Source organism: Aythya marila (assembly GCF_965140915.1).
Source record: "Aythya marila genome assembly, chromosome: Z".
Classification (NCBI taxonomy): Eukaryota; Metazoa; Chordata; class Aves; order Anseriformes; family Anatidae; genus Aythya; species Aythya marila.
The window spans coordinates 10,312,828-10,331,084 of NC_139080.1; the positions used below are offsets into that span (position 1 = coordinate 10,312,828).

At 43.1% G+C, this 18,257-nt stretch overlaps 1 protein-coding gene across 4 annotated transcripts in view; it reads left to right on the forward strand.

Annotated features, from left to right (window-relative positions):
* Nucleotides 1-18,257, forward strand: part of LOC309890149 (phospholipid-transporting ATPase ID-like) — an 81,222-nt gene that overhangs the window by 32,036 nt on the left and 30,929 nt on the right. For all 4 annotated transcript variants that reach the window (XM_082783743.1, XM_082783742.1, XM_082783744.1 and 1 more), the window contains 8 exons: nucleotides 6,912-7,025; nucleotides 9,179-9,277; nucleotides 10,247-10,308; nucleotides 11,630-11,702; nucleotides 11,890-11,960; nucleotides 12,781-12,863; nucleotides 15,842-16,000; nucleotides 16,961-17,049. In XM_082783743.1, the coding sequence (XP_082639869.1) occupies nucleotides 6,912-7,025; nucleotides 9,179-9,277; nucleotides 10,247-10,308; nucleotides 11,630-11,702; nucleotides 11,890-11,960; nucleotides 12,781-12,863; nucleotides 15,842-16,000; nucleotides 16,961-17,049 (750 nt within the window). The remainder of the gene's footprint in view (nucleotides 1-6,911; nucleotides 7,026-9,178; nucleotides 9,278-10,246; nucleotides 10,309-11,629; nucleotides 11,703-11,889; nucleotides 11,961-12,780; nucleotides 12,864-15,841; nucleotides 16,001-16,960; nucleotides 17,050-18,257) is intronic.

The following is an 18,257-nucleotide window of genomic DNA, read 5'->3' on the forward strand; positions in this document are numbered from 1 at the left end:
GGAGGTGGTGTGCTGGCCCCGAGTCGGTTGTTGTTATCTTCCCTGCACGGTGCAAAGTCTATGGGTTATCTGTGAAGGAAGAAATGGGGAGAAAAAAAAAATAGGAAAAAAAAATCAACTGTGTATGGAGGGTGACATCAGCTCTGGAGGCTGGGTCTCCTGATGTGAAGCAAGACTCCTGAATACTCTCAAACCAGCTCTGCAGGAATGCGATGCACTGCGGAAAGCAGCACTTGCCAATTCATGCAAGGGCATGTCCAGATCACACATGGACCTGCAGGAGGATCCAGAGGGCAGCTTTGCTCCCTCAGTTCATCAAAAAACAACGCGAGGGGTTGGATGGTGCAGGAAGCTGATGGTTAAAGAAGAGGATAGGAGCTACACATGGCAGAGATCCCATTAACACAGAGGCAGAGAGACAGTTTCAGAGGAGGACATGAAGGCCTGTCCATGCAGAGTGCTGTGAAGTGTTTTCTACTGTGGGATGGAAGACTGGTGTGGTCTCATTGATCTGTGTGAATGGAGGCAGTGCTAGCTGAGAGAGGGGCGAGGGAAGTGTTTCTTACCTGGTGATGCCCCTTACGTGCCTTCTGATGAGTTTTGCTGTGGTTAAGGGCAGCAGCTTCTAGCAGTGACTCTGGTAGTACTTGGGTAGGTCAGGATTTATTTGGACTTGGTGTGAAGACTGAAGATGAAACTTGAGCTCTCAGACTGATGCAGCCCCATTCTTGGCTTTATCCTGCACAGCAAGAACACAGTAGCTTAAAAAAATAAACCAAACTTTAGAACAAAGTGCTGTGCAGTTAACTGGAAGGGCTGAGTGTGAAGGTACGAACTGCCCACCAGTTCACAAAATTAGTTTGGAATGAGTCAGAATCGAAGCGTGAACAAGTGACATGGAAAGGCACTTAGTGCGGCACAGAAATGGACTCAATATGGGTCTGCAAAATTGAAAAGTCAAGTCTTAATCCTGTATTTATTCACACCTCAGGCAGACAGATCCTTCCGGGCTTCTGTAGGAGATTTGCCTGCATAATGACCAAAATGAAGTGAAAAGCAGGGTGCCAGGTGTGTTCCAGTGAGATTTAAATGGATTTATCACGATTCCTGTCTGAGGTGATTCAGCCTGGCTGCACTGTCCCCAGCACTACCACCGTGGGGAACGCATCAGCACAGACCCACCGCAGTGGGCCAGCCCTGCACCTCTCTGTCCATGGAAATTCTGGAGAGCAAAATCTCTTCTGAAGGGTTTTAATATTTGCTTTGATTCCAACTCCCTTTTATTTCTTCGCTTTCACATTGGAATTCAGCACAGCTGCACTGGGACGTCATGAAGGGCTGCGAAAACAACTTTGAAATTGGATTGCAGACAATAGGAGAGGAAATGCAGGGCCCATGAGTCAATGACAAGTTTCATCTTGGTTCAGGATCTAGGGTCAAACCAGCATCCTTTCTGCAGGGCCAGCAGCGAGGGGGCTGCTTGCGCTCTTTTTGTTTCCCCTGGTCACCTAATGAATTCTCCAGTGAAATAGAGGGGATGTATATAACTTCCTATGGCCAATACACATTACCGTGGGCTGGAGGGGCAGCTGGGTTATTTCTTTGAAATTTCATGGGAGAGGAAGGAGCTGGGGCAGTGGGCTCAGACTGCTCCACCCTCTGTGCTTGCATGCTTCAGTCTGAGAAGGATGCCCAGAGGGTTATTCGCAGGGACCTTGCTGGTATGTGGTCAGGAAGGCAGCAATGTCTGCCTCTGATCCCATCTTGAACCTGCAAATGTTTCCCACCTTTGTCATGCCTGAGGTTGAAGGGAGTGTGTTCTGATAATGTGCAAAGTGGTCTCAGCAGCTCCTGAAGGAGTGCCTGCAGCAGTGACCTGCTCTTTCTGCATTTAGGAAAGCATTGGCTGGATCCATCCAAACAACCTCTGAATCACTGTCCCAGAGCAGCCCCACGAGAGGGGATGAGCTGGGAGCTGGAGTGACCCCAGTGCATTCAGTGTCCTCCCTGACCGGGGCACAGACCTGCAGTGCCTGGTCAGCGGATGGGGCAGGCTGGTTGCAGGGTCCGTACTGCAGTCCCAGTCAAGGTTAAGTAATGATCCATTTTAGGTCCATTTTAGGAAGCCCAGTCGGGAGTAGTGGGAGACGATCCAGAGACAGGGCTGACAACAAGACCACACCATAAGTCCAAGGTTCATTTGGGAGGCAGGGCTCAATAGGTTTGGCAAGCCACGCCACCTCTTTCTGCCCCCATGCATACTCACCACAGTGCGACTGACTAACAGCTCTGTATCAGGGTGGCTGCAGGCAGAAGGAAGGAAAACTCAGCCCAGTGAGTGCATTTTCCTAGAGATCTTCCTGGAATACTGAATGTGTGATTGGATACTGGAACTCTATTATTAGTTGCAAGAGGCAAAGGCGGGTCAAGGGTTTGCACATATAAGAAATTTCCAAAGCTGTTAAAAAAGAATAATTAAAAAAAAAAAAAAAGAGAGAGTAGAAGCGGTGTGGGATGGATATGAATCTTTCAATTTCTGGTGTTAGGCCAATCCTTTTCTTCCAAGAGTCAGGATGAGATCTTTTCAGGCACCAGGTAACCCCATTGCCTTCCAGTGGGCCTTTCTCAGTCATGTTGAGCTGGGGCTGCTGCCCACTTTGGGGGATGAGGCAGTGAGCTTCCTAGGCTTAAAACAGGTCTCATATGGCTATCCCGTACTGCCTATGAAAACAAAGCCTCAGTATCACCACGTGCCCTGTTCCACGGGTTTATTAAACAAGTCCTTGAGCACATTCACAGTACTATGTCATGTTTCTGCATATGGCAGCTGTGTGCTTCCAAACTGCCCTACTGCAGGTGGACAGCATGCCGCTGAATCGCCCTCCTGCCATCTCCTTGCAAGGCTTTATCTGAGCACCTGGGAAGGCCGTTTGTGTTTCTCAGCTGCTTTGTTGGTCTGTATACCCCGTGCTACACGGGTGCCAGTGAATTACCAGGTGTTGTGGCACACCTTCCTAATGAACAGCCAAGTTTTCTCTAAGATTTGCTTTGGGCCATGTTGTCCAGCTGCTAGAAACTCATATAGGACTGAGTTAGGGGGACAAACTCAGATGGATTATGCCTTGCCATACCCTGCTTTTTCTGGGCATCCCCCTTTAGCCGCTGCAATACGACCACAAATCCGCAGTGTCTCTTATTTCAAGGAGATGACTTTCTGTTTGCTCTGCGAACACAGGTAGGAGCCATCTGCCAAGCGCTTGCCCGCAGCCTGACGTCAGAGGCAGGCATCTGAAAACACCCCCGAAGTAACAGCTCATCCGCCAGATCTGGACTAGTGTAACCGTGGTGCTATGAGCACTATTCTTAGGGACAGCATTGCGGTGGAGTCGCACCTCCAGGAGGTGCAAAAGTAGCCCCTGAAAAGAGCAGATGAGATTAATCCCTCGCCCACAGGTCAGTACTGCTCTTCACGTCCTGAGAGCCTGGGTCTGGGTAACCAGGGTCATGCTGGTCCTTGGGGACACAGGTCCATGGCTGTCGGAGGTAAACCACAAAGTCTAGAGCAGAACGAGGGACTTTGTGCTGGGCCCATGGAGCTGCTTGTCCTGGATGTTTGATTTTTGTGATTCTGCCGGGGAATGAGGAGTTCCTGAAAGGCCTCTTCATACTTAAATGTCACTTCAAAGGTTTTTCCTCTTCATCGCTTGTTCCACATAGGAGTCTCCCTCACTGAGAGGTAAGGAGGATGATGTGCTACAGGCATTTCTCTTAAAATGATGGCTGTGGATGGACTGTTTAACACAGTGTGGTGCCCCTGGTACATGTAGCTCCCATCCCAGAGTCAGGAACAGCTGTGAGTGAGTGGCATTAGGCATTATGGAACAGGGTAGGATGTGGAGCAGAGCCCAGATGAGGTTTCCCTATAACAGAGACCCCAAGATGTCAAAGCACACAGCCCTGGAGTTCTGCATGAAAACGTGAACGACCTCTCACACGGAGCTTCAGCTCTATCCTTGGATGGGAATGCAGAGCTTTCAGCTGGAAAGGCTGATGCTTCTCCTAGTTTGTTTCTACCATCTCATACTTAAATCCCCTTAGCCCCTGAAGGCCATGAACAACTTAGTTGTTGAACTAGAAATCTTTGTAATGATTATGGGGAATTCTTCTAGTGTTGGGTTTTATTTATAGATTTTGGAATAGTGGGCAGCTCCACTGTGATATTACCTGTCCTCATCCTGAGGTTCACAGTGTCCCAAAGTCCCCAAAACTGCACATGACAAACATTATCACTATCTTCAACTGATGTGGAGAAAACACTGGATGTTCAGATCTGTGTAGTTAAGCATGTGGAAGCTGTTATGTTTGGGGATTTTAACATGCCTAATGGCAATAGGAAACAAATTGAATGTCTCTGGTTCATTTGGTGGTTTTCTTGACGTAATTAATGGACAGAAATAGAAGGCAGGAATTGAAATAAACCACTCCCGTTCTTTTCCTACCCAGCTCTGTGATTTTTGCAGGCAAAATCCTTTAAACTTTGTGTTTACAGATTAGTTTTTCCCATGTATATGACCCTCTGAAATCTGGTGACGCATGAAGGTCAAGTTCCCTGTCCGCACTTTTTCCTGTAGCGACTGTCTTCTCTTTTTTTAAGTAAGTGGCAGTGATTATTGTTATTATTATTATTTTTTGGTAGGGTTGTTGAACATCTTTAGATCCAGATTTTGTTAAATATAATCTGCCAGACTCTGTTGGGCACAGACTTGTCAACAGAGGCATTTAATTTTCTGAATTTTGTGTTTGCAGGGAATGCTGCTATTCTGCTGCTTCTGTTTTAGCAGTGTCCATAGAGCCTGCATGCAGTACATATCCCGTGCTGAGGAATTCTGAAATTAACCAAATTTAATAAGGTGACATGGTATTTAGATCACAAGTGGAGTTAGCCACACCCAGCAATGGCTACATGGTGCCAGGAGACAGGCAATATTTTTTCATATGATGATCACTGATAATCATCTCTTCTTGCCTCCGACTAGAGGATTTGGCTAGCTCTTCCATGAAGGGCGTTTCCACCTCTGCTCTTTTAGAGGATTATTCATTGGCTTGTATTAAAGGATAAAACATGAAGTTGGTGCCAAAGAGTGTTGCTGTACTTTGTGTCTGGATGTAGCCAGAAATCTAATAACTGCATAGAATTGAATTGCTTCCCCCTTACACACTTGATGGTGATGATGATAAATAACTGGTTTAACAGTGGAAACATGCTGATATGAGTCAGTTTAGAAGTAGAGGTCCTAGATTAATGTATGTATTAATGTCACCATTATAGCTGCCAGTATGGTTGCCGTTTGCTCTTCAATGGAACCAGCAAATCTACTCCTGGATGAACATGCACTGTACTATATAAGCCTCCTTGGGTGCTGTCATGCTAGGTTTTCTTGGAGGGGGTTAATAGGCTTTTTTTCTAGAGAGCTTTTCTGAGATAAATTTTAGATATGCTAGCAACAGATGGCATACATGCTTCCAGGACTAACCCTGGATGAGTGAGTAATAAACTTCATTTAAAAGGAAAACACAGCACACCTCAATACCAAGGGGAGGAAAGTGCCTGCCATTTCCCTACAGTGCTGGGAAAAATAGTTGTCAAAATTCCTGTCAAGCTGAGGAACAAACCTGTGGGTCACATCTGCTTGCCCAGATGTGTGTAGTTCTTTCTGCCCTTGGTGTTGAGACCGTGGGCTCATGCCGTGCCTCTTTCTATGCTCAGTGTGTCCCTTCATACTTTGTTGTGCCCTCGGGAGCTTGTATTTGATACTCCAACAGAGTGTTAGGCTTGAAAAGAGTAAACCTCTGGATTGATGCTGGGCACACAGCCCAGGATCTCACATTGCTACCACAGCCCTGAGCACCGCTACTGTGCAGGACTGTGGAAATAGCACTTGCTGCTACCATGCTGCTGAGAGGCGTGAAGAGGTGTTGCTCTGGCAGCTGGTGTATTGGGCAGCTCCAAAGAGCACTACAAAGCACGGGCAGACCTGTGCTAAAACCTCTAGGAATTTGGGACAGCCCTAGCTGGTGAGCTTAGTACAATGGATTGAGCCATGGTGGCAAGAAAGAGACCAGAGAGCTCTGATCTTTAGGGAAGAAAATAACCCATGCTGTAATCCTGAGCTCATATCTTTCTCTGTTTTGAAGCAGACAGACGGGGGACCAGCCATTGCTTGTGGCTGGAGGGGCTGTCTGTAATTAGAAAAAGAAACTGGAAATAGGGAACAAAGCTGCAGCTTGCTTAGTGAAATGGTGATTTCCTGCATTAGTGGCTGTTTGCACAACACCACGTTCAAGTGATCCCTATGGAATAGAAACCAGTGACCTCACCAGGCTGCTGAATCAGCTACAGGCCATAATGCCAGGCTCTCCCCCTGACAGACCTATAGCTCCAGAAACTGCTGCTGTGAAGTCTCAGGACAAGTTATATATAAGTGGCCTTGCATGTGTTTTCTAACTCTGTTTTGTAGATTCTACCAACAAAATGTCTGGCTTGTGCTCCAGTTATGTGTTTGTTGTTGTTTTTTTTTTCAATTCTGTTTGTGCATCTTGCAAGTGGAAAGAATAATAAAAGGACAACATGTCTCTGAGTGACTACACCTACCTGCATCCACCTGCGACTGCACTGGCATAAGCTGAGCATCATGTTTTCATCAATTCCGTGAGGAATTCTCTGTTTACCCAGACTCGGCATGACTGTATGGGGAAAAGGAAATGATTTTTGAGCTGCTGCTGAAAACAATGCTATTGCTAAATATAAGCAAGTAAAAACACAGTTGAAATGGGTTGTGCTGTAATTTCGTTTCCTGTTTTACCAATCCTATTTATTTGCCTTTTTTTTTTTTTTTTTTTCCCCCCTACAGAACAATTCAATTAAAACATCGAAATACAACTTCTTCACTTTCCTGCCTCTCAACCTGTTTGAACAGTTCCAGCGAATAGCCAACGCTTACTTTCTTTTCTTGCTGATTCTGCAGGTATGGACTCACTGTGCTGTGCTCTTTCTAACAGATTGCGTTGTCTGTTATCAAAGCCTGGCTATGTGTTGATAGTTGTAATAAAGTGCAAGCTATTTCCCTGTTATGAATTATCATCTTAGCAAAACCTTAAAATAGATAGAAAGTAGAGGAGAAAAAAAGCAATTTCCTTTCTAACTTTTGGATGAGGGTTTGAAATAAATGAAGAAAAATATTAATTGCACTTTTCAGCAAATAGTATAAATTTTTCATGCCCTACCCTCTTACTCCTTTGTGTCTAAACCTGAGTGCTCCTGCCAGTCCTTGGATTTACATTGCTTATTCCTTTGTTATTATAAAAGGTTTAAAGGCAAAGTTTTATACTGCATTGGCTGCCTCAAAGGAAACAGCATGAAGAAGAACAAATTTGTAACCTGTACAGTTTCCCTGGGAAGGAAGGAGTTAACATCAGGAAGGCTGAGGGTTGTAGCTCTTTTGCATAAAGCTGAATATTGCTGCTCCCTGCCCAGCAGGGTGAGGACGGAGCCTAACACAGATCATACCAGACAGTGGCAGCACCACCGAACCCTGTGGCTCCTAGTGGCATCAATCTGCACTTTGCTCATAGCTGATGATGATGCTGTTACTGTATCTGAAAGCTGGACACACCAGAGAAATTGGTATCAGGATTTCTGCCCCTTTGCCCTTTGCTAGAATATGGAAAAATGCTGTGTGGTCTGTCATTGCTGAGTCATACTGGAATACACATTATCCAAAATAAATAAACTAATAAATACACAAACAACTGGTACAATTTTGATTGTGTCAGTAATTGTATTTCAAATCCGATCATTTCAATGCACAGGATTATTCAAAATTGCCTTTTTCAAATGATCTTTTACAGTCATCAACTCAAGACCACCTAGGCATAATTTCACTCAGCCTGTACCAAATTATATATAATCTTCTGTGCTTATTTACAGGGAGTGAATTTGGGAAATTTCAGCCCACATATATTTTCCAAGAAACCAGCTTATAGTAGAAGTGCCTTTTCAGCTAAGCTAACAGCAATGTTCCTGTGTTGTTGCACTGCACTCTAGCTGTTTGTCTATCAAATTTACAGTATTTCAAGCTATTTGCCTTAAATTATTCAGCTGTGTTTTTTGCTGAGCCACCTAGGAGTGACTGTTTATAAAAGCATAGTGCTTTTTCTGCTGCCTTCATCCAATTATGCTAAAGAGGGCAACAATTAGTCTTTTACTTCTCCCCATGCCCCTGTTTAATTTTTTTTTGCCTCTTCTGCTGGCTCACTCCATCCCTGTAGCACTGAAAGGAGAGGCTGTGACTGGTAGGCTGTGGGGACTCTGCCTCCCTGTGCCATGGGCACAGCCCCGAAGAACATGCATCTTCCCAGTTACATGGGAAGGAAATAGTTATGTGGCTCTGCAGCCTCCACAGCTGTTTGGGGCTCTGCTGGTCCCTAAACATCATTCCTTCTGGCTGGATTTGGTGATAAATGTAGGATCTGGGTAGTGACAATGCAGTGGAAGGAGCAATCCCAAAGAGTGCCTCTCCATAAGCAACTGGTTTGGTGGCATAAATGTTAGTTTAACCATGCCCACGGAGTTAACACTGCCCAAATCCACTCTGATGGATGCAGTGAGAGGGATGTCGTTCAGTGGTAGACTTGGCAGTGCTAGGTTAATGGTTGGACTCAATGATCTTAGAGGTCTTTTCCAACCTAAATGATCCTATGATTCTTTTGAAGCATTTGAAGCACTGAAAGCTCTGCACAGCAGGCCTTGATCGGATAACTCTAGGTCCCACACACCAGGCTTGCCCATGTCAGTGCCTCCAGAAAAATCCACTAGGGACTTTGTGATCCCAAAGTTACAAATAAAGAGCAACCCATTGCATTTCCTGATAGCACCTGTTTACATCCTAAATTACAGCTTGGTTTGTGAGCAAAGCATGGGTTCCCTAGCTCTCCCATATTTGTGTGGTCACATGTAAGTGACAGAGATGTACTTCTGTTTTTATTCTATATTCAGATATTGTAGAAAAATGTTGTCTGCAGCTTCTACAGAAAACAGTGTTTTATTTCCAGCTGCTGAAAAGGCAAAATAAAATAAAATAAAATAAAATAAATAATCTGAGATCTCTTCTTCCTACAGCTGATTCCTCAAATTTCCTCACTGGCCTGGTTTACAACAGTGGTGCCCCTCGTGCTGGTGCTGGCCGTATCAGGAGTCAAGGATGCCATCGATGATTTTGTAAGATCCATTTTGCTGTTGTGTACTTTGGAGTTTGCTCATCATTCTCCAGCACAATGACTGAAGCAAACCATTTAAAATAAATATAGCCAGCGGTGGGCAGTTGGAGAACCGATCTCTGGCCAAGATGAGGTCTGAGATTAGATCCCCAGATTTATATCTCATTATCTGAAAGGGAGATAGGATTTCCTAATTGCTGAGCAGCTCAGCAGCTCCATCAACTTTATCTGGAACTGCTCAGCATGTTGGAAAATGTGATAACCAATGGGTATGCCTGGACACATGCACAGAAGTCTGATTTTAGGCTTCCACTTCAGACAACTCATTCTCTGACATATAGCCACAGTGTAGGAGGGTCTCTTAGGAAAGTAAGCATACAACCTGTGTGTAATTTTACATTCTTGCCCAACTTTGCCCCAAATCTGCTCCCTTCAGAGCTAATAGACAAAGCTCCATCAACTTCATGGAGTGAGACTAGGCCAGAGCTGAGTTCAACATCTGATTTTCTTCCTTCAGTAAAATAAGTTTGGTGCTCAATGAAGACTCAGTGCAGCTTTGCATGTGGACAGGTCAGAGATGGAGAGGTGCTTCCCCGGGGAGCATCTCTGTTCATCTGGAACACCTCTGGTCACTTCCCATAGCAGAGCAGAGGGGTGGGTTTCTCTGGATGCCTAGTTTATGGAACTGTGATGGGCAGGACCAATGGCACTTGAATCAGGACTGTGCTGAGAGGCACATAAAGCCCTGCCCTCCCTTTTCCCTCAGAGAGCAAGCCCTGTGTTGCCTGCTGCTCTCTGCAGTCCTGTCTTACTAGCTGAACATGAGCTCAGCTATGACTCAGTTGTGAGTCTAATCTGCCATACCCATTCAGCCAGCTGGGTGAAAACCTAAAATGTTAATGAACTGCCTACAGCTATTGTATGCTTGGTTTCCTGGAAATGCCATTTAACGTGATGATCAAATTTTCAGAATCGACACAAAAGCGACAAACACGTCAACAACCGCCCAGTCCAGGTCCTGATCAATGGCATGTAAGTCCTTTTTCTTTTGCTGTAATTTTGGCTGAACATGTACCACTGGGAAGAGCATTTAGTTTTTTCCCCTTCGTGATTCCCAAAGATCACTAAACAATTTAAAATGGAATTGTCTTTCCACCTGTTAAGTCACAGTGCGGTTCTGCATTATGTGGCTGCTTAAATAACCCAATACATGGTAACACGATCAGTGTAGACATTATAGCTGTGATCCTGCACAGACAAAAAGTAATCTATTCCTTTTCCTGGATGTATATACATGTATGTTTAAATAAGTGCTACCTTGGGAGTATTATATTATTTTACTCCTTACCCTGCAAATGACCATCAAGGCTATCTTCCTGTCTGTGTTCATAGCCTTTATTTCAGCGTTAAGCAAAACTAGACATTAGCAACAAGTGATTTTAAATCAAGAAGTACAGCTAGCTTCCTCATTCGTGTTGTAATACTTTGAGTGTGTTTACTTATGTGCATAATGCCTCAGACTTAAAAGTACTCAAAATATTTCAAATGTATTTTGGATATTGTACTGCTTAGCACTGTTCTTTTTCTTCAGAAGTGATAGCAGGGGCTTTGGCTGTTGTAGCAGGCAGATGTGCTGTTTGCTTGCAGCTCCATGGAGTCCAGCAGCCTTAGGACACAGCTGTAGACAGCTGTGAAGTTTCTGGTGACTTTTTTTTGTTTCTGTACTATAGATAGTAGTATATTGTGTAAACTCCAACAGATGATTGAACAGTTAAAAATATAACTGGAAACTGAAGAATAGGAACATAGTTTTTGTGCTTTCTGCTAAGTAAACCAGTTTCTTAGTTTACTGTCTATTAGTTACTGTGTCTAGTAAACAAATTAAAATAGAAACATGCTAATTAAAGAAAAAAAAAGGAAAACACAGGTCCTTCCCCAGCTCGGACTGATATTGAGGGCTTAGGTGAATTCCAGCTTGAATACCCAGTCCTGTTTTGATATGTCATGACAGTTGTACCCTCTAGGATTTTCATGCACAGCTATCAAGACTTATGCTGGTACTTGCAGTTTAGCTGGGTGCCTGTACATCTTCATGCTGTGAAGGCCATTGCAGATGGGGAGAGTTTCTTTCTGAGACACTGTGGCTCTTTGGGAGAAGGAAGGAAGAACCTGGACAGGACAGTGCTTTTTGTGTTGTCCCTTAGCCTAGCAGAGACCAGGCCATGCAGTGGCAGACCCTGCTCTTTTTTACTGTCAGCCAAGGCTTGAAGAGACGTACAGCCTGGAGCTGAGCAGGCTACGTTCGTAAGTGGTGTTTGCTGTATGTGCCTACTCACTGGGAGTTCTCTTGCAGGTTGAAGGATGAAAAATGGATGAATGTCCAAGTTGGGGATATAATAAAACTAGAAAACAACAACTTTGTGACAGTAAGTACAGTTTCTCTCCGTCCTGTTCCCAGTTAGTCTCCACAATTGCTCTTATTGCCTATCACTCACAAGCAGACTAGTCAGCAGGGATGACAACTGCCCAGAGAGCTGCAGTGCTCAGAAACCACAGGCAGCATAGCAGTGCCACTGCCCATAACTCATGCCCAGTCTGTTTGCTTGTGTTCAGGCCGATCTGCTGTTACTGTCGAGCAGCGAGCCGCACAGCCTGACCTACATCGAGACAGCCGAACTGGACGGGTAAGCAAGCCTTCCTGCTCCTGGGGGTCAGTCACTGCTGCCAGAACAAGGCCAAAATCTTGTGGGGTGGCCCTGGATGCTGCAAGGGCCTAGTCGGTCCAAACATTGCTCACTCCAAGGCACAACTGGCCACAAAAGTCAGAGGGTTACAGCTTATTTGTATTAGTTAGCATAAATTGGAGCTGGCCTCATTGTTATGACCCAATTTGCATTACTACATTGCCCAGAGTTAGCGTCAGCTGTGGACTTTAGTGTTGCTTTGGTGACCAAGACCAGAGAGATTGAGGTGACCTGGTCTCCTTGGACCCTACATGCAGTCCTCTGGATTTTCTCCTGCTGCTTCCTCCTGAAAATGAGCCCATAGTTCTGGTACATGCAAGGACAAATGAAATACTTCTTTGATATTGCATTTCAACTCACCGCCCCAGCTAGCAAGTCCCAGGACTTCAGTGCACTTCAGGACTGGAATAGTATGGGAGAAGATCCAAAGCTTTTCTACATGCTCAAGTACCTGGGGATTCTGTGGTATGAGTGGCAGGATAGACAGCAAGCTGCTCAGGGAGATGGGATGCTTGGTCCTACACTTTGTGGTGACAGTGGCAGAGTGACCTTGCCCTCTTTGGTCCCATGTCCAGAATTCCTCTGGACTGCATGTCTTTGCAGCTGAAAAAGACAACTACATCCCTTTGGCCAGGTAAAAAAGCCCGATAACGGCATGGTCCGTCAGATGTCTAGGGAAGAATATAGTCCTCAAGAACAGAAGGAAGACTTTCATGGAGTGCTGGACTCAGTCCTTTATGCCTTATGTAATTTATTACAGTGAAACAAACCTCAAGGTGAAGCAGGCACTGACAGTCACTGCTGAGCTTGGAGAAGACCTTCAGAAACTGACAGAGTTCAATGGTGAGTCTACACAGAAAATTCACTTATATCAATTTCTCCCCCCTATTAGTGCCCCCAAAAGACGGCATTTTAAGATATTTATGGATATTTATCAGCAGTGCAGATGTGGTTAACAGTCAAGGCGTCCTTTCTTCACACTGTCTTGTATCTCAAATATGTAGCAGCACATATATAGGAAAAAGGAGCCAGACCTGCTGCAAACAGAATACCCCATGCTCACACATCATCCCTCTGCAGAGAGAGGATGGGGGAACAGACCGAGGGGTGTCTGTCAAGCTTCACAGAGCCCTGTTGGTTTTGACAGGAGGGCAGGATTGTGGGAAGAGTCAGTATGGAAAGGGGTGGAGTGAGCACTGCTGTCCTTGGAATTTCTCAAGGACTGCAGGATCTCAGGAAGTACTTTTAAGTAAAGAGGAAAATGATAATAATAATAATTAAAAAAAAAAAAAAACAGTCTTTGAAATAGTGATTCTGGGAAAAATGGTGGTGATGTGGCAGAGAGTTGGTGTAGCTTATGCAGTCTCTGGTAGTGCCACCCAAAGCCATAGGCTTTTCTTACACTTTCTGTGTTGAGGTTTTATGAAATAATGTGTGTGGTCTCAGCTCAGCGATGGCTCAGTACATTGGGACTTCTCCAAAGTGAAGGCTGTGGTTCTGAGTGCTTTAGGTCTTGAGAAATATGCTTTTGTGGGTGCAGCTGGATGTTCTAAGTTAATAGTCAAGGTTGCATGTCTTAACTGTCTTCCTGAGGAGGCTGCAGTGCGTATCAGTTTGTAAGCAAAATCCTAATCTTAAAACATTTTTCAAGCATTTTCTGTATAATGCTTATCTAAAGATACTGCATTCTTGATACTGCATAATTAAAAAACAATGTTTCAAAATCATTTGGAAATTAAATTTCCTCTATCAAATATTTATTTGTCCTTTATATCTCTATTTTGGTTATACTGCAAATAAAAGTGGCCTCTTTGCAATGCTAAAATGAATAAAATGTTTCCCAGGATGATTTATATTTGGAAGAACACTGGGAAGAGTGCCTGGAATCAGACCTAACCTTGCATTTCCCTAGCTTATCTCTGTGAAAGTATTTAAATATTTATGTAATTCTTTATCTAATTATTTCTTAAGAGAGGAAGCGAGGGAAGGGTTGAGCAGCTAATAGAGGCACTCAGTGGAATGCTTACAGTGAGTTACGATGTTTGTTGATGTTGCGATAGTTCAGATAAGGAAGATGCTTCCAAAATGATGAACTTGATTTGATATGAGGAACTGGGAGACAAGAAAGGAAACAATATTTTTCTCTTACCTACTACTTATCACATGTAGACTTCACAGTATTTAACTCTTTCAGGTGAAACTCATTCAATTCAGTTTAACTTAATGGAAGAAGGAACCAGGAGGCACAGCTTCTTTCAGAGTCATTGGGGCAGGTGCACTGGGTGAATCTCTCAAGCTTCTCACTTTTTTGTGGTCAGACTAATTTGAGTGGATACATTTTGATGTCAAAATCTCAGACCCATCCACTTACTGGAAAACAGATTCAGATGAGGTACACATCAGGTACACATGAGGTACTCGATCTCAATGGTAGCGTGAGAGGCACAGTCTTCCTAGTGACAGATCATGCCCTGGTTTTGGTTCACCAGTCTCATTATGCTGTGTTTCAGCTTACACTGCAAAGCCTCTCTTTTCATTATGCTTTTTGAGTGTTGCGAGGGCTGTCATGAGATAGGTGTGGTTACTGTAGACTTTTACAAATTAAGGAGGACAGGTCTGATTGTTCTTGGATCAACTAGATGATAAAACAGATCAGCATCATCAGCTCTGACGTCACATGTATCATTGAATTTCTTAATTGCTTAATCTTTCAAATTTGATGATTTATCTGCACTACAGTAGAGCTTCTTTTCTATGAAAAGAATATTCATTCCTGAATTTAAATTTTTCAGTGGTGGAGATTACCACAATACTTAAAGCTGTACTTTTTTTCTACACTTCCCTGGATTTTGCTTCCAACCTCTTGAGCTGTGTGTTTGCATCTGAGAACAGCTGGGAGAGCTGTATTCTCTGCAAATGTTGGTCCTTACGTAGATATTTGCAGCCTGTGATCAAAATAACGTCAACGTTCCTACTGATTAACTGAACAGACTGAAATCTTGGAATCTCAGTAAGGTGTGTTTGTATTTTCCAGTTCTTTCCAATACATCCACAGGACTCTGCTTTGAATCTTCAGAAGTTGGGTGCAAATGTTGACTGAAATAATTTTTATACTGACGTATCTTTATTTACAGTTTTATGTGAACGTGTTTTGTTATAAGAAATAAATAAGTGTGAAAAATGGAAACTGGTTCTCCAATCACTTATAGTGCCAGCTACATGGACAAAGACAGTAGCATCTTTTTGCAAGTGCCAGTGGGACTTTAAGGTATAAAATAGATGAAGTTAAAAACAGTGAACAAAGACACTTCAATTAATTACTCTCTTGCAGCCTTCAGGCAATGATTTTCTCACTTGGGTTCCTGCAGTTTTAAAGAAAATGGAATAGGAATTATATGAGGTCAGCACTGCTACCTAAAATTATCCAGTGACATCCTACCATGATGAACTTGCTGTAAAAGGATTAAAAGTATGTTGCTTGTTCAGTATTTCTTCTTATGCACATAAAAGGAGTGGAAACTTTGTTTTGGACTCTACCAGTAAAAAATGGCCATTTTCAAAAATCTAAGATAAATCCAAATTTGTTGTGGCCCATTGGATTATGAAAAGATATGGGGTAGGAGCAATATCTCAAAACATCAGTAAATGTAGGATAAAGGATGGACATGACAGGGTCAGCTGGGAACTGCAGCTACAATCTACTGTTACTGTCTAATATTCCCTGTATGGGGATCCCATGAGAATGCAGTATTGATCAGCATATTTCTAGGTTACAAAGATTTTTACCAGCTTTTTTTTTTTTTTTTTTTTTCCTTAAACAGGTGAAGTTAAATGCGAGGCACCAAATAACAAGCTGGATAAGTTCACAGGAACACTTACTCTTCGAGGAGAGAAGTATGCCCTGGACAATGAGAAGATGTTGCTGAGGGGCTGTACTATTAGGAACACAGAGTGGTGCTTTGGTCTCGTTATTTATGCTGGTGGGTAGAAAAACTGACATGTGAATTGCAAAGCACAAAAGCTTTAGCACAGGAGCACATCACACTAGTAAGGACAAATGAATCAAATATTTTCCTCTTTGGAAAATATGTTTCTAACTGCTAAAACCAAAATAATAATAATAATAATAATAATTCAAAACAATACATGCAATCCCTTAGTTTAAATCTAGGCTAGGAATTTTGCATACCATAGGGGATTTTATTTTAACCTGAAATTTTTAACATTGGTCTATAAGAGAAAACTCAGTTGCAAATGATATAACATCCCATTAAATCTTACTTAAATGTTTTTGTTAGCAGAGGTAGGCTCTTATTTCAGAAAAACATGCAGCAAAGTATATGAGAAAAGTCTTGGTCACTCAATATGAAAGCACTTAAGAATTAAATCTAAATTAAATCTGCCATTAGTGACCCATGTTGGGTCAATACGAGTCTCTCTCCCCAGACTTGTTCAAAATTTCCCACTCTTAAGTATATCCAAATAAAAATTCCACAGCATTTCTACATGACTTCAATCCATATTGGAATATCACAGTCATCAACGATATTGTTGTAGACTATTACTATATTGCTTTTTACAAGCATAGACCTTCTATTGTTTCTATAGTGCTGTAGACATATGAGACAATGTATAATATGTCACTAATAACAGAGCAGTATCAGGTATTCTGTGAAAAGTAATTCAACCTGAAAGGGAGGATTGACTGCTGAAAGAAGAGAATGGATCAAAATCCAGAATTAATGGCTTTATGTGACTCTCTCCATATAATCTAAGGGAAGAGACTTAACCTTTTTCTGCCTCAATTTACCACTAGCTCTGTAAACTGTATGGGTTCTGATGGGTATCTATGCTGTAGAGCACAGTGAGGCCTCAGAGGGAAAAGACTTTAGAACTGCTAAGCTTTATTTCTAAAATTAATGAACTTGTTTCATCTCCAGGGCCAGACACTAAACTAATGCAGAACAGTGGAAAAACAACTTTTAAGAGGACAAGCATTGATCGGCTCATGAACGTCCTTGTGTTGATGGTAAGTCCGATTAGTTTAGCTTAGTTTCTTCAGATGTGTTCATCATTTCCAGATGCTCCACCTCTTTGTCCACACAAATGAGGGAGTATCAGAAGTGACTCGTGATAAAAAGAAAAATTCTGTAGAAATGTATTAGCAGACTGAGTCCTGCAGTGCCTCTGTGAACCCATCTTGCAAAGCAAGGCCATTATATTGACAATGTTAAGAACCTTTCTTATGAGCTTTTCATTTGCTGTGCTCTCGCTTGCTTTACTTTTTTTTTTTTTTTTGTGAGAATCACTTTGAAGCCCACAAATGCCTTTTTCCCTAGTAATTTTGTCATTTTATATTTATATAAACATTAGCAGTTTTCTCTCTTCTTCCTGGTTTCTTGGCATCTTTGATATCTGTATAGGACTTGGTAATTGAGCTTGTTAATTTACATGATGCCAGCTTTTGTCTTATCACATTAGGGTAAAAAAGTTAGACATGGTCCTGCTAATACCCAGAAACTGGTGTTTTTAGCAGCTGGCAAATTTGAGAACACTAATCTTACATCACAGGCACTCTCCACAGATGATAAAACAGATCTAAGCTGAGGTTTATGCTAGCCAGTGGTTGTAACAAATGGCAAATGCTTCCAGGCAGAGGGAGCGATTCTTTTGCAGACTCCCTCAGATTTTACCTCTCGAGTTCAAAGCTGCTCAGGGAAGGGACTGTTCTGGTTGTTACTGCTGTTCTTCAGAGACATGCATTCTGATGATGTTTTACTCAATGCTGTTTGAAGAAAAGCTATTTATTTTCAAGGATTTATTTTACTTCAGAGGCAATCATGTTGTGCTATTTCATGCATGCTGCACTGCCTTCAATTTGTGACATTGAGAAGGTCTGGCTGCTCCTGTGGTCACACATCAGTGCCATCTGTTTCCCTTTCTTCCCTCCTGCCCTTGCTCTCCATCCCACCCTGGCAGCCAGGCTGGGGGCCAGATCCATCCCATGGTACTAGAGCAAGCTGTGGGGAAGACAGAGCTCAAGGTGTCCAACAGCATCCTGCCTACCACAGCCCAGGGCAAAGCCTGTGCAGGGCTGTTCTGAGCTCTCTCTGCCCTCTGTGAGTGTATGCCTCACAGAACAAGTATCTCCAGGCCCATACTGGACAATTCATCCCAGACCTTGTCCTCTTGTTTCTCTCTCAGACTCCCAAAAGCTCTTTAGCTGGGTCCCAGGGT